Source organism: Ascaphus truei, chromosome 5 (genome assembly GCF_040206685.1).
Source record: "Ascaphus truei isolate aAscTru1 chromosome 5, aAscTru1.hap1, whole genome shotgun sequence".
Classification (NCBI taxonomy): Eukaryota; Metazoa; Chordata; class Amphibia; order Anura; family Ascaphidae; genus Ascaphus; species Ascaphus truei.
The window spans coordinates 192,961,247-192,973,420 of NC_134487.1; the positions used below are offsets into that span (position 1 = coordinate 192,961,247).

Here is a 12,174-nt window from a genome sequence, read left to right on the forward strand (position 1 = left end):
CCTTGTAAGTTCCTCAGACTGAGACAGGAAACCACTGAGAGTGGAACAATTCCTTCTCAGCCTGAGGAACTGTCCCATTGGTATGGCCTTTATGACGTGAGATGGGTGGCAGCTGTCCACCCTAAGAAAGGTATTTCTGGCGTTTTGCTTCCTATAAACGTCCGTTTGGATTTTTTTGTCTATGTCCACAAATAATTGTAGATCCAGAAATTCAATGTGATGAAAATTAAAATTTAATGTAAATTTTAAATTATAACAATTGTCATTAAGATAAGATACAAAAGCGTGAAGTGTAGTGACGTGCCCTCTCCAAATGATAATTAGGTCGTCCACAAATCTTTTATACAAAACAATATTGTGACAAAATAAGTTGGTGCTTGAATAAATAAAAAGTGCTTCCCACCACCCCATAAATAAGTTAGCAAAAGAAGAAGCAAAACTTGTGCCCATAGCAGTGCCAATGAGTTGCAAATAAAACTTACCATTAAATGTGAAGAAATTGTGCGTGAGTAAAAAGTGAATAGCGTCCAAAATAAAAGCCGATTGAAAAATTGATATTTTTGGTATCTCAATAAATTGGCGGACAGCTGCCAGCCCATGGTCATGTTGTATAACGGAATACAGAGAGGTAACATCTAGTGTTACCCACAGGTAATTATTACCCCATTTGACATTTTTGATCTGATCAAGGAGATCACCAGAGTCCCGTATACAGTAAATGAGGGCAACTTCCTAACAAATGGCTGAAGAAAACCAGTAACATATCTTGACAGACTATCTCCCAAAGATCCTATGCTAGAGACAATATGGCGACCTGGAGGGTCGACCAATGTCTTGTGGATCTTTGGGAGATGGTGGAAGATAGGAATAATGGGATGAGATGGTATAATATATTTAACCTCTTCCTTTGATAGAACTTCCATAATTACACCTGAGTCAACCAGTTCTACAAGGACCTCCAAGAATTGCGGAGTGGGGTCGGCAGGTAGTACACGATAGGACCGGCCATCATCCAGTTGGCGTAAAGCCTCCCTGATGTAACCGTGTCTACACTGCACCACCACCGCACCCCCCTTATCCGCACTCTTAATGACCAATGCAGAATTATTTTTCAAAGATTTTAAGGCTAAACGTTCATTTTGATTCAAATTGTCATGATATATATAAGATAGGGAGAATCCCTGAGCTAGAAGACGAAGGTCCCTAATGACCAGATTTTCAAACATAGTTAGAAATTGACCCTTAACATGGGTGGGGTAGAAGACAGAGCTCTTTTTTAGGACAGATTTCCATTCAGAAAAGGTAGGAATACTGATATCATCTACAGTCTATTCAGACAAAAGATCATTCATATCTTGCAGGGTACAAAAGTCATTAAATGTATGTAAAACAATAGATACCGGAGGAACAGAGTCGGATGAGGGGACATCACTCTCGATAGCGAGTTGTGGCCCCCCATCCAAATCCCCATCCCCGGTCGACCTTGAAACATTTGGAATAAAATTGTCAAAAAACTTTTTCAAGGATAATTTCCGAACAAACTTATACACATCAATAGTGGTTTCAAACAAATTAAAGTTCATTGAAGGTGAACATTTTAGGCCTTTATCCAGTAGTGACAACTCTATGGGGGAGAGAGCAGTTCCTAAAATATTTATAACATTTGATACATCATTCAAAACTTCTTCCTTTTGGAAGCGGACCTGTAGCCCCCTCCTCCCCCCCCCTCTTCCCTCTTCTGATTCTCTTGTGTCCTTTTGAAATAAAGGGAAAGATTTTTGTTGTTGTTGCTGTCTCTGTTGATTAACATTTTGATAAGAAAAAGCATCCTGGGACTGGTCCTGACCAGAATCAGACCTAGGTGGTTGACCCCAAAAGATGCGTCCACCCCTCCCTCGCCCCCTAGATGGAGTTCCACGACCACGATGATCATCATTCTCAAATGTATTAACAAAAGATACAGAATGAGAGGTAGAGGCAGTTTCTGCATCTGAAACATCAGATTCGCCACTCTGATAATCCACATTCTTAGATTTTAAAATAGACTTAATGGGAGTAGATTTAAACTGAATGAATGATTTATCTTTGTTATTTGATCTTTCTTGAATAGAATTTATCCTCTGCCAATGGTAAACCTGGTTCTTTTCATAGTCATATCTGTCCCGATCATATTTACTTTGTTTTTTAGACATGATACCACATTCCACATTTTTCACCGTTTTGGAGAGGATAAGGTCACATTCCTTGAAGCCCTTTAAACCTTTAAAACTGTATAGATTTTTTTGCAGTTCTGTGATTTGAATATCAAGCTGATCTTTCTCCTTCATTTTCTGTGTCACTATTAACTCCATTAAAAGAAAGGAGCAGTCATTAAGGGCTGCCACCCATCTACTTTCAAAATCCACGTCTGGAAAAACAAAAGAGGGGGCTTTCTTCACCCTTAGTCCTCTTGGGATCCTTTTACATTTGGCATAGTTCTCAAGACTTATAATATCCCAACATAAGTGGTTTTTATGAATCAATAAACTTTCCAGTTTTTCAAAATGGATTTTGAGATCAGAGATGTCAGTGGTATCCAAATCCACAATGTTATCAAACACACGTAAAACTTGCTTTTTTCTCTGTCAATTTGTGGTTTATCTAATAACATGTGGTTGTGGCAAGAGGTACGTGGGGAGGACGACTAGAGCCCTTAAGGTCAGGATGTTAGAGCACCTAAGGCTCATCAAATTGAAAGACACTAATCATCCAGTCTCTAAACATTTCACTGAATGTGGTCAGAGAGGAACTAGTAATTTTTCCTTCCTGGGGATTGAATCAGTTATTTCTAAATCTAGAGGAGGTGACCACATCAACCTTCTGGACCGTAGGGAGGCGTATTGGATCTTTACTCTCCAAACACGCTTCCCTATGGGCTTGAATATTGACTGGCAGCTAACACATTTCTTGTAAAAACATTTCTTTTTAAATATGTACAATTGTTTTACTACTTGGTAATTTACGTTCAATAAGATCAGCTGATAATATTTTAGACATTATATTTTGATCAAAATAACCCTTGAACTCAAGCTTTATTATGAAAATGTTATAAATGTATCTTATAAATTTCTAGCTTAAATTTGTTCTTTGATGTATTGTGTTGATAATACTTTATACATGACAATGGTTGTATTTCCCTGGTTCCTAGGATTTAGGTTCACAATCTGTGTTATGCAGTATATGTGTTTTAATATGTCTTTAAGTTTAATTTTTGCACATTTTTAACCATAATCATGTTTATATGTTTTTTAAATTTTCACTTTCTTTGCATATAGCTTAGTTGTAACACAACAAGTCTTTTAATTTACTTTCCTTATGTTTTTCTTTTTGATATATTAGTAGTCTTGAATAAGTGTTAGTTTAGCTTTGTATAGCTTTATTCCGTTGTAATGCGCATGCCCAGTAGCAGCAATATACCTTTGTCCTACTGGGATGTTTTGTAAAGCTTTTGTATTGTGTTTCTATTTCTGCCCTTATCCAAAATGGCCACACTGCTTGTGGGACTTCCTTTTGCCCTTAGATCGGCACGGAGTCGCTCTGCGCATGCGCGATGACGCGCGCAGCGTCATGATGTCATCAGGTTCCGATTTTTGGTGCGAAACGGCCCACAAGTAAGAGGGTATATAATGGATGTTATCACATTGTGTTTTATCCATGAAAAAGAACGCTGTGACGTTCGAAACGCGTTGGATGGGTCTTTTGTCACATTAAAGTGCCCTTTTAATCATTTTTCGTTTTGGGTCCTTCCGGCTCCGTTTTTGCTGGTGCGCTTTTGGTCTCCTTTTTCCCTGTATTTCATATAGTAGCTGCACAGCCTGCCTACCTACCCTACCAGGATGTGAGTATTTGCATATTTTCCAGGGGAACCTGCCAATGAGACTGATGGTAAGTGGGCTTGTACCATATACCACCTGTCTTCAGGGGGATAGTACCCATACTATTACACATTAGGTACTATATCATTTGTTAGTACCCTGGTTTAGTGGTTTGGCTTATTTTGGTTCATTATACCTGCATTTGAGCGCTTCAGCTACTTTCTACATAACAGGGGACAGACCATGGTAAACCTGAAACTTGGTCTGTTCAAACTCCATGATTTTAGCTTCTCTGGAGATTCTACATGTTTCTTCTTTAGTGTGGTAGTGATGATAGCGAATCACTATGTCCCTGGGGGGTCACCTTTCTGGGGTCTCCCCCTTAACGCACGGTGGCATCTGTCCAGTATGAGATCCCCGCCAGTCTTATCTGGGAATAAGTGTTCAAGCCACTTCGATGAGAACTCCTCAAGATCGGTAATAGATACAGGTACCCCCCTCAGCCTGATATTACATCTCTGATCTGTATTTTCAGCGTCCTCCATTTTGCCTTCTAGAGATTTGACCTGCTCTTTTAATGTGGCTGCCTGTGTCTGAGTTTGTGTCAGACCTATACTAGTTTCATCAGATCTGGACTCCAGTGCGTCCGTTCGCTCCCCCAGCACATCGACATCCTTTCTGTGGGCCCACAGTTCGGACTTAAAGAACTTTTTCATGTGTGTGCAAAATTCTTTCATGTCCTTGCTTCTCATTATCTCCTGATCTTCTGGCTCCTCGTCCATTGTATCCACCTCAGGGTCTAAGCTGGCTGGTAGCATCCTTACTTTTAAAATATGTAGATACCGGCTGGCTTTTTTTGCACAACGTTTTGCCCATTGCCATCACTGGGAACGGAGCCTAACAACTAAGCCGCCATTCACCTTCCCATCGCGCATGCGCCTCAGTGCTTTACATTTTGACATTTAGACATTTTGCAGACACAATCACTGCCCCGTAGAGCTTACAATCTTTTTTTTGTGCCTGTGGCACAGGGAGATAAAGTGACTTGCCCAAGGTCAGAAGGTGCTGACACTGGGAATTGAACTAGGTACCCCTGCTTCAAACACAGTTCCAGAGTCAGTGTATTTACTAACTGAGCCGTTCCATCTCTCCTACACATGACAGTCCATGAGACTTCAAGACTTACCAGTTTTCAATAGTTTGTCAATTATGGGAGACTTCTAATAGCATGATACAGGTGCGCCGACGAGTATTCTAACACTTGCCTTAAACATGCCTTGGAAAATCTGGGGCTATAACCAACAAGATCCAGGTAAATGCTGCATACAAGCTGCAAAAATTTCAGTGACATTTCTGCAGAGACTCAGTTTGAATGGGACTGCCAGGGACCCCCGCTGTGTTAATCCGATGGGCCATTAGTCTGTCTGCAGAAATGTTGCAGCATGTACCCAGCATGTTTTCAGCATGTACCCAGTATGTACCTGGGTTTTGTGATTGCCCCAGATTGGTTTTAGAATACTCGTCGGCACTACAGTAAGTAATAATCCTGGTCTCACAGACAGTTCTTTTGCATACATTTTATACATGTCTGGTGTGGATTACTGCGTAAAGAATTACAATACTGTATATACTTGAAATGCTGAAACAATTAAACTACCCATGAACGGGTGTAGAGCATTAATGTTCTGTATGTGTTACAGGTACAGCAAAACCAACAGTGTTTTACAGTAAGGATTTACAAATGAAAACTACTTGCCAGGAATTTTTAATATACATACTATTCCTTATAGATTTATGCACATGTAAGTATAACGAATTGTAATGATTATACTAATCCAATAATGTGAAAAATGCATGTTGCAAATTTCCAATGAAATGAAATTAGTTAACCTTTTCCTTAGTGCTTGGTGATATCTGGAAGTTATCAGATGATATACTGTATGGATAATCACAAACATTTCAATGTACCAAATTACAAATTTCTTTTGAGGTAACTATAAGAATAAAATTATATTTATTACAAATATGCATAGTATTTAAAGAGTATCACAGAAGTGTAAAAAGAGGCACTCCAATGGTCTTCCAAAGGTATAACATTTATTACACAAGGATCAACGTTTGGGTTCACTTGCGAACCTTTGTTAAGATAAAGTGTCAGTAACAGTAAATGTTATACATACCCTCTATTGGTATGTCATAAAAAAAAAATAGTGCCAAAAATCTCCAATTAAGCCTATGCTGCAAAATGCAGCAACACGATTGTAAATTGTCAATGGAATTAAAGTGAACAGTGGTGGTAAAACAGCCATAGCTTCCATAACTAAACAAAATAAACACGGAACTGAGAAACATATTCATGCAACTACCGCTCAACTCCGATATAGCGCGATCCGCTACAATGCGGATCCGCATATAACATGGTGTAAGCGTCGCCCCCTTTTTTTTTCTTGGCAAACGTCCAGGAATTGCAGAGAAGAATGTCCCGCCCTTTCTAGCTTGGGTATAAGAGGCAGGACCCACACACGCACATACACACCTCTGACATCCCGGCTTCTCCAGACTGCCTGAGATCCTCACCCGCTCAACACCCCTCTCGCAGACTCACCAGCTCTCTTGCACTGCACACAGTCCACATGAAAGGACGCGTGTGTACATATCTTTTCAGTCCATGTACTGTGTGATTATGTAAGACTATTTCTCTATGCATTTTATTGCTTTGTTACATCTTTTATTTTTCTTGTTCAGTATTGGCTTTCTTATATATATATAAGCTATTCATCATCTGCCTTACAAGGCTACTCTCCTCAAAACACATGCCACCAGATATGTGGATTCATTCAGATGTCAAACAGGCCAGAAAAACAGATAAAATAAGCTATTACTTATCTTTCAGTGTCTCCGGGCAATAAATAAATATTCTATTCTACTGTTTAGCTTAATTCTATGTTTGAAGATATGTCTAGTAAGTGGTTATGCTGTGCTCCAAGTAGCTTTTCTGAAATCCATTCTCAAAATCCCAAAACAGATGCACCGAGCAGGAAAATTGAAATACTTTGCTGTGCTCATAGTTTCCCAGTCTGGGGGGCTAGTATGTGTAAATGTTGTTTTGTACAGTTTAGAGAAGGAAGGGGAGTGGGGGTTCCAGAAAGAATGCAGGCAGACTCCCTGTATGAAGAACCTCACTCCATTAACCCTTTGCGTGCTGTTTTTTATGCAACACACACATACATACATTCATACATACATACATATACATACACATACATACACACACACACACGCACATACACATACACAAACCCCGTACCTCCACCGGGAGGGGGGGGGGGAGATAGGGGAGCTGGTTCTGAGGCCAGGGACTACCACAGACAGCTGACAACCTGGCTTCTGCAGATAGCCTGAGATCCTCCCCCGCTCCCCCCCTCTCCCACCTCTCACAGACTCACCAGCTCTCCTGCACTGCACACAGCACATTGTCTCCTGCACTGCACGGGTAAGTACTGTGTGGGGTTGCCACTGTTATGCCGGGTCCAGGGAGAGCTAGGAGAGTTATCCTAGCTCTCCCCCTCCAGCGGACACGGAACTCCTGATCGCGGCGGCCACACATGTACCACTTTTTTTTTATTAACACGATCACGGTTATAATGTGGTCTCATTCTGTGGCCCCTGAGCACCGCGTTATAATGGAGTTTAGCTGTATATATATCAATACTAGATGCAGGATGATACAATCGGATACAAACATAGTTAATACCGTTACATACTGTAGGAGATGAGGTTGAAAAAAGACGTACGTCCATCAAGTTAAACCTATGATAAATTTAGACAACAGATACTTTATTCCTATATCTATACTTACTTATTGATCCAGAGGAAGGCAAACAAAAAACCCCAGAGCCATAGCAACCAGTGATATCTCAAAGGGGAACAATAAATTCCTTACTGACTCCAAAAATTAGCAATCGGATTATTTCCCGGATCAACATCCTTCCCATGTAAACTTATTTGGTATATCCCTGCATATCTTTCCTTTCTAAAAAGATGTCCAACTTGTTTTTGAACAAATCTATTGTATCTGCCATCACAGTCTCCATGGGTAATGAATTCCACATTTTAACTGGCCTTACTGTAAAGAACCCTTTACTTTTTTGCTGGTGAAATCTCCTTTCCTCCAACCTAAAGAGATGCCCCCGAGTCATTTGTACTGCCCTTGGTATGAATAGTTCATTTGAAAGCTCCGTGTACTGTCCCCAAATATATTTGTATATAATTATCATATCCCCTCTTAGACGCCTCTTTTCTAATGTAAATAAATCTAATTTAGCTAGCCTCTCCTCATAAAATAGATTGTCCATCCCCTTTATTAATCTGGTGGCTCTTCTCTGCACTCTCTCTAGTTCCAGAATGTCTTTTCTAAGGAGTGGTGCCCAAAATTGTACTCCATACTCAAGGTGTGGTCTAACTAATGCTTTGTCAAGGGGCATAAATATGTTTACTTCCCTTCCATCCATTGACTGTTTAATGCAAGATAAAATCTTGTTTGCCTTTGCATCTACTGCATGACTTTGGGCACTATTGCTAAGCCTGCTGTCTACAAGCACTCCTAAATCCTTCTCCATCAAGGATTCCCCCAGTGTATCCCCATTTAAGTCACCTGTTTATTCTTGCATCCCAAATGCATAACCTTACATTTATCTGTATTAAACCTCATCTGCCATTTACCTGCCCACGTTTCCAGTCTCTCCAAGTCCTTCTGGAGAGAAATGACATTCTGCTCTGATTCTACTACCTTACACAATTTAGTATCATCAACAAAGATGGAGACTTTGCTTTCGACGCCAACCTCAAGGTCATTAATAAACAAGTTAAAAAGCAGGGGTCCCAGTACCGATCCCTGAGGTACTCCACTCACGACTTTGGCCCAACCTGAAAAAGTTCCAATTATGACAACCCTCTGTTGTCCATCCTTCAACCAGTTTTCAATCCAGGTGCATACATTATTACTGAGCCAATTTGCTTTATTTTGTACACTCTTGTGTGGAACCGTATCAAAAGCTTTTGCAAAATCTAAGTAGACCACATCAACTGCATTAACCATGTCTAAATTCCTACTTACCTCCTGAAAGAAACAAATAAGGTTAGTTTGGCATGATCTATCCTTCATAAATCCATGCTGACTATTACTAATGATTTTGTTTTCCATTAGGTATTCCTGAATATTATCCCGTATTAAACCTTCAAGTAGTTTCCCCACTATTGAAGTCAGGCTTACAGGTCTGTAATTCCCCGGTTGTGATCTAGCTTCCTTTTTAAATATAGGCACCACATCTGCTTTACGCCAATCTTGTGGTACTGAGCCTGTGGAAATGGAGTCCTTTAATATTAAATATAATTGGTTTGGCTATTACTGAACTCCTTGAGAACTCTTGGATGTATACCATCAGGGCCAGATGCCTTGTTTACTTTAAATTTATCAAGGCGCTTATGAAATTCTTCTTCAGTTAACCAATTTTTCATTAAAATGGAGGTTGTGGCTTCCTCCTGCAGGACTACTATTGAAATTGATTCTTCCCTGGTAAACACAGAGGCAAAGAATTTGTTTAATACCTCTGCTTTTTCCTTATCTCCAATAATCTACCTGCCCATCTCACACTGAAAAGGTCCTATATTTTCTTTTCTCATTTTTTTGTTATTAAGGTACTTAAAGAACTTTTTAGGGTTGATCTTACTGTCTATTGCAATCCTTTTTTCATTATCCATTTTTGCTAATTTGATTGCCCTTTTGCAATTTTCGTTACATTGCTCATAATTCTGATATGATACCTCCGTCCCGTCTGACTTAAAGAATCTAAACACCTTCCTCTTCTTGTCCATTTCCTCCCCTACCTGTTTATGTAGCCACATTGGTTTTGATTTACAGTATTTCTTTTATACTTATTACCCAAGGGTATACACTGATGAGTGTGCTTTTCTAACAATATTTTAAAGACTGCCCATTTATCTTCTACATTTTCTGCTGCAAAAACATAATCTCAATGTATTACTTGTAGATTAGCCCTCAGTTTATTAAAATCTGCTTTTCTAAAGTTTAAGGTCTTTGTTGAACCCAAGTAATCTGTTTTTTGATAATTTATTTCAAAAGAGACCATGTTATAATCACTGTTACCCAAATGTTCCAGGACTTGAATATTTGTTATTACTTCTACATTGTTTGATATTACCAAATCCAGTATTGCCCCTCCCTGGTTGGTTCCTCAATAATTTGGGTCATATAATTGTCTTTAAGCACCCCACAAACCTGTTTCCTTTTGTTGTAATGCTAATCTTATTGCCCCGGTCTATGTCTGGATAATTAAAATCACTCATTATGCAAACATGACCAAGTTTTGATGCCATCTCCATTTGCAAAAGTATTTTAGCTTCCTCAATCTCACCGATATTTGGTGGTTTATACCGTAGCATATCCCCACAAACATTTTCTTTATACTTTTACCTCCACTGCTAATTTCTATCCACATGGTCTCTACATTTTGATCATTCCCTTCGTAAACATCTTCCCTTATTATAGGCTTTAGATCTGGATTAACATATAAACATATTCCACCTTCTCCTCTCTGCTCGATCCTTCCAAAAAGGGAATAACCCTCTATATTAACTGCCCAGTCATTATAATTACTATTATCTTTTCTGCTCCTTCCTTGCTGCGCCAACTTGGTTTAGTCTTTAGAAGTTTTCTAGTATTATCTCTATGTACTCTTGGTGTCTTACTGCTTGTCAATCTCGCACTTGCCCATATTCTAACTCCAAAACCCCTTGTTTCCTCTTCTTTTGTATTTAGTTCGTTATCTGTTTCATTTCCCCGCCCCCCTCCATCCTAGTTGAAACTCTCCTGCAACCTTTTTAACATTCTTGCCCCTAGCACAGAATATCCCTCTTCATTGAGGGGCAATCCGTCCCTAGGATATAGATGGCACCTCTCAGAAAAGGAGCCCAAGTGCTCTAAAAACCCCAAACCCTCCTTCCTCCACCACTTTCTTAGCAATGCATTAACCTCCCTAATATCTGACTGTCTCCCTGCGGTAGCGCATGGCACTAGTAGTATTTAAGAAAATATTACCTTGGAAGTCCTTGCCTTAAGCTTTTGGCATCGATCCCTGAAATCATTGTTTAGGACCCTCCAGCTTTCTCTAACTGTCACGCTTGTGCTCTCCTCACAAGCGCAGGGAAAGGGGGAAGGACCCGGTAGCGAGGTGGGGAGGCCGCAGGGGATACGAAGGGAGTAAGTTGCCGCGCAGCTGGGGATCGGCGCACGTAGTCACGTGACCGCGCCGCGTGCATGAGAATGCGCGACGCGTCCGGAGGTGCGGAGCCAAGCTCAGAGACACGACTGATCCAGCTGCATGTGCGCACATGCTCTGACAGCAGAGCAGGAGTGCGCGCGTTCTCAGGCACCAACGCGCGGGTTGTGGAAGCCAACGCTTCAGCACGGGAGTCTGGAAACGGAAACCAGGAACATGGGCATGGAGTCCAGAGCACAAGGTAACATCCAGAGAAGGATTGCTTTTGGAGAACGTCCAGACTTCTTAAAGGCATAATAACAAAAACAGCAAGGTGCAGCGAAACTAAACATAACATAAGGGTTCTTAGTCTAATCCATTGGCCAAGGAATTATAAGCCTGCTACCACGTCAAGGTGAACCCTACTAAGCAGGTACCTACACTACCCAACGGTAAACTAACCTCAGTAGTATAAGAGTGACTGTCCCAGTCTTCCGGAATCCACAGGAGATAAGTAAAGGTCCCAAGGAGGTCCAGATGAGTACCAGCAGGCACCAGGGCAGGCAGCTAAAGACTAATAGCAGAGAGAAAGTCAAAGAGAGGCTTACTTCCTGTCAGGAGGAAGAGGGCAGGGTTTGCCAGAAAGCAAGATGGCGTTGCTTGCTTCAGAATCCTTAAAGACACAGGATCTTGACTCACAGCTAGAGGGCGGCGATCAGAAGTAAACAGGTAAGGAAGGGACACGCTGCAGGGGGCGTGTTCCACGCATCGTTACACTAACTTTGTCATTGGTGCCAACATGTATCAAGACTGCCGGGTCAATCCCAGCCCCCTCTCCCAACAATCTGTCTACCCGATCCACAATATGCCGAAACCGAGCACCTGGGAGACAACAAACTGTTCGGTTCATGCGGCCATGGCAACAGATTGCCCTATCTACCTTCCTAATAATGGAGTCCCCTACCACCACAATATTTCTTGGTATCTGAGCATCCTGAATCTCCTCAGTACTGGAGGAACTATTCCCCTTGCTGCTAGAGGAA

General features: G+C 40.8%; 1 protein-coding gene across 3 annotated transcripts in view; it reads left to right on the plus strand.

Annotated features, from left to right (window-relative positions):
* PKD2L2 (polycystin 2 like 2, transient receptor potential cation channel) overlaps nucleotides 1-12,174 on the plus strand; it is a 1,160,187-nt gene that overhangs the window by 177,003 nt on the left and 971,010 nt on the right. For all 3 annotated transcript variants that reach the window (XM_075601557.1, XM_075601558.1, XM_075601559.1), the window contains exon 3: nucleotides 5,555-5,656. In XM_075601557.1, the coding sequence (XP_075457672.1) occupies nucleotides 5,555-5,656 (102 nt within the window). The remainder of the gene's footprint in view (nucleotides 1-5,554; nucleotides 5,657-12,174) is intronic.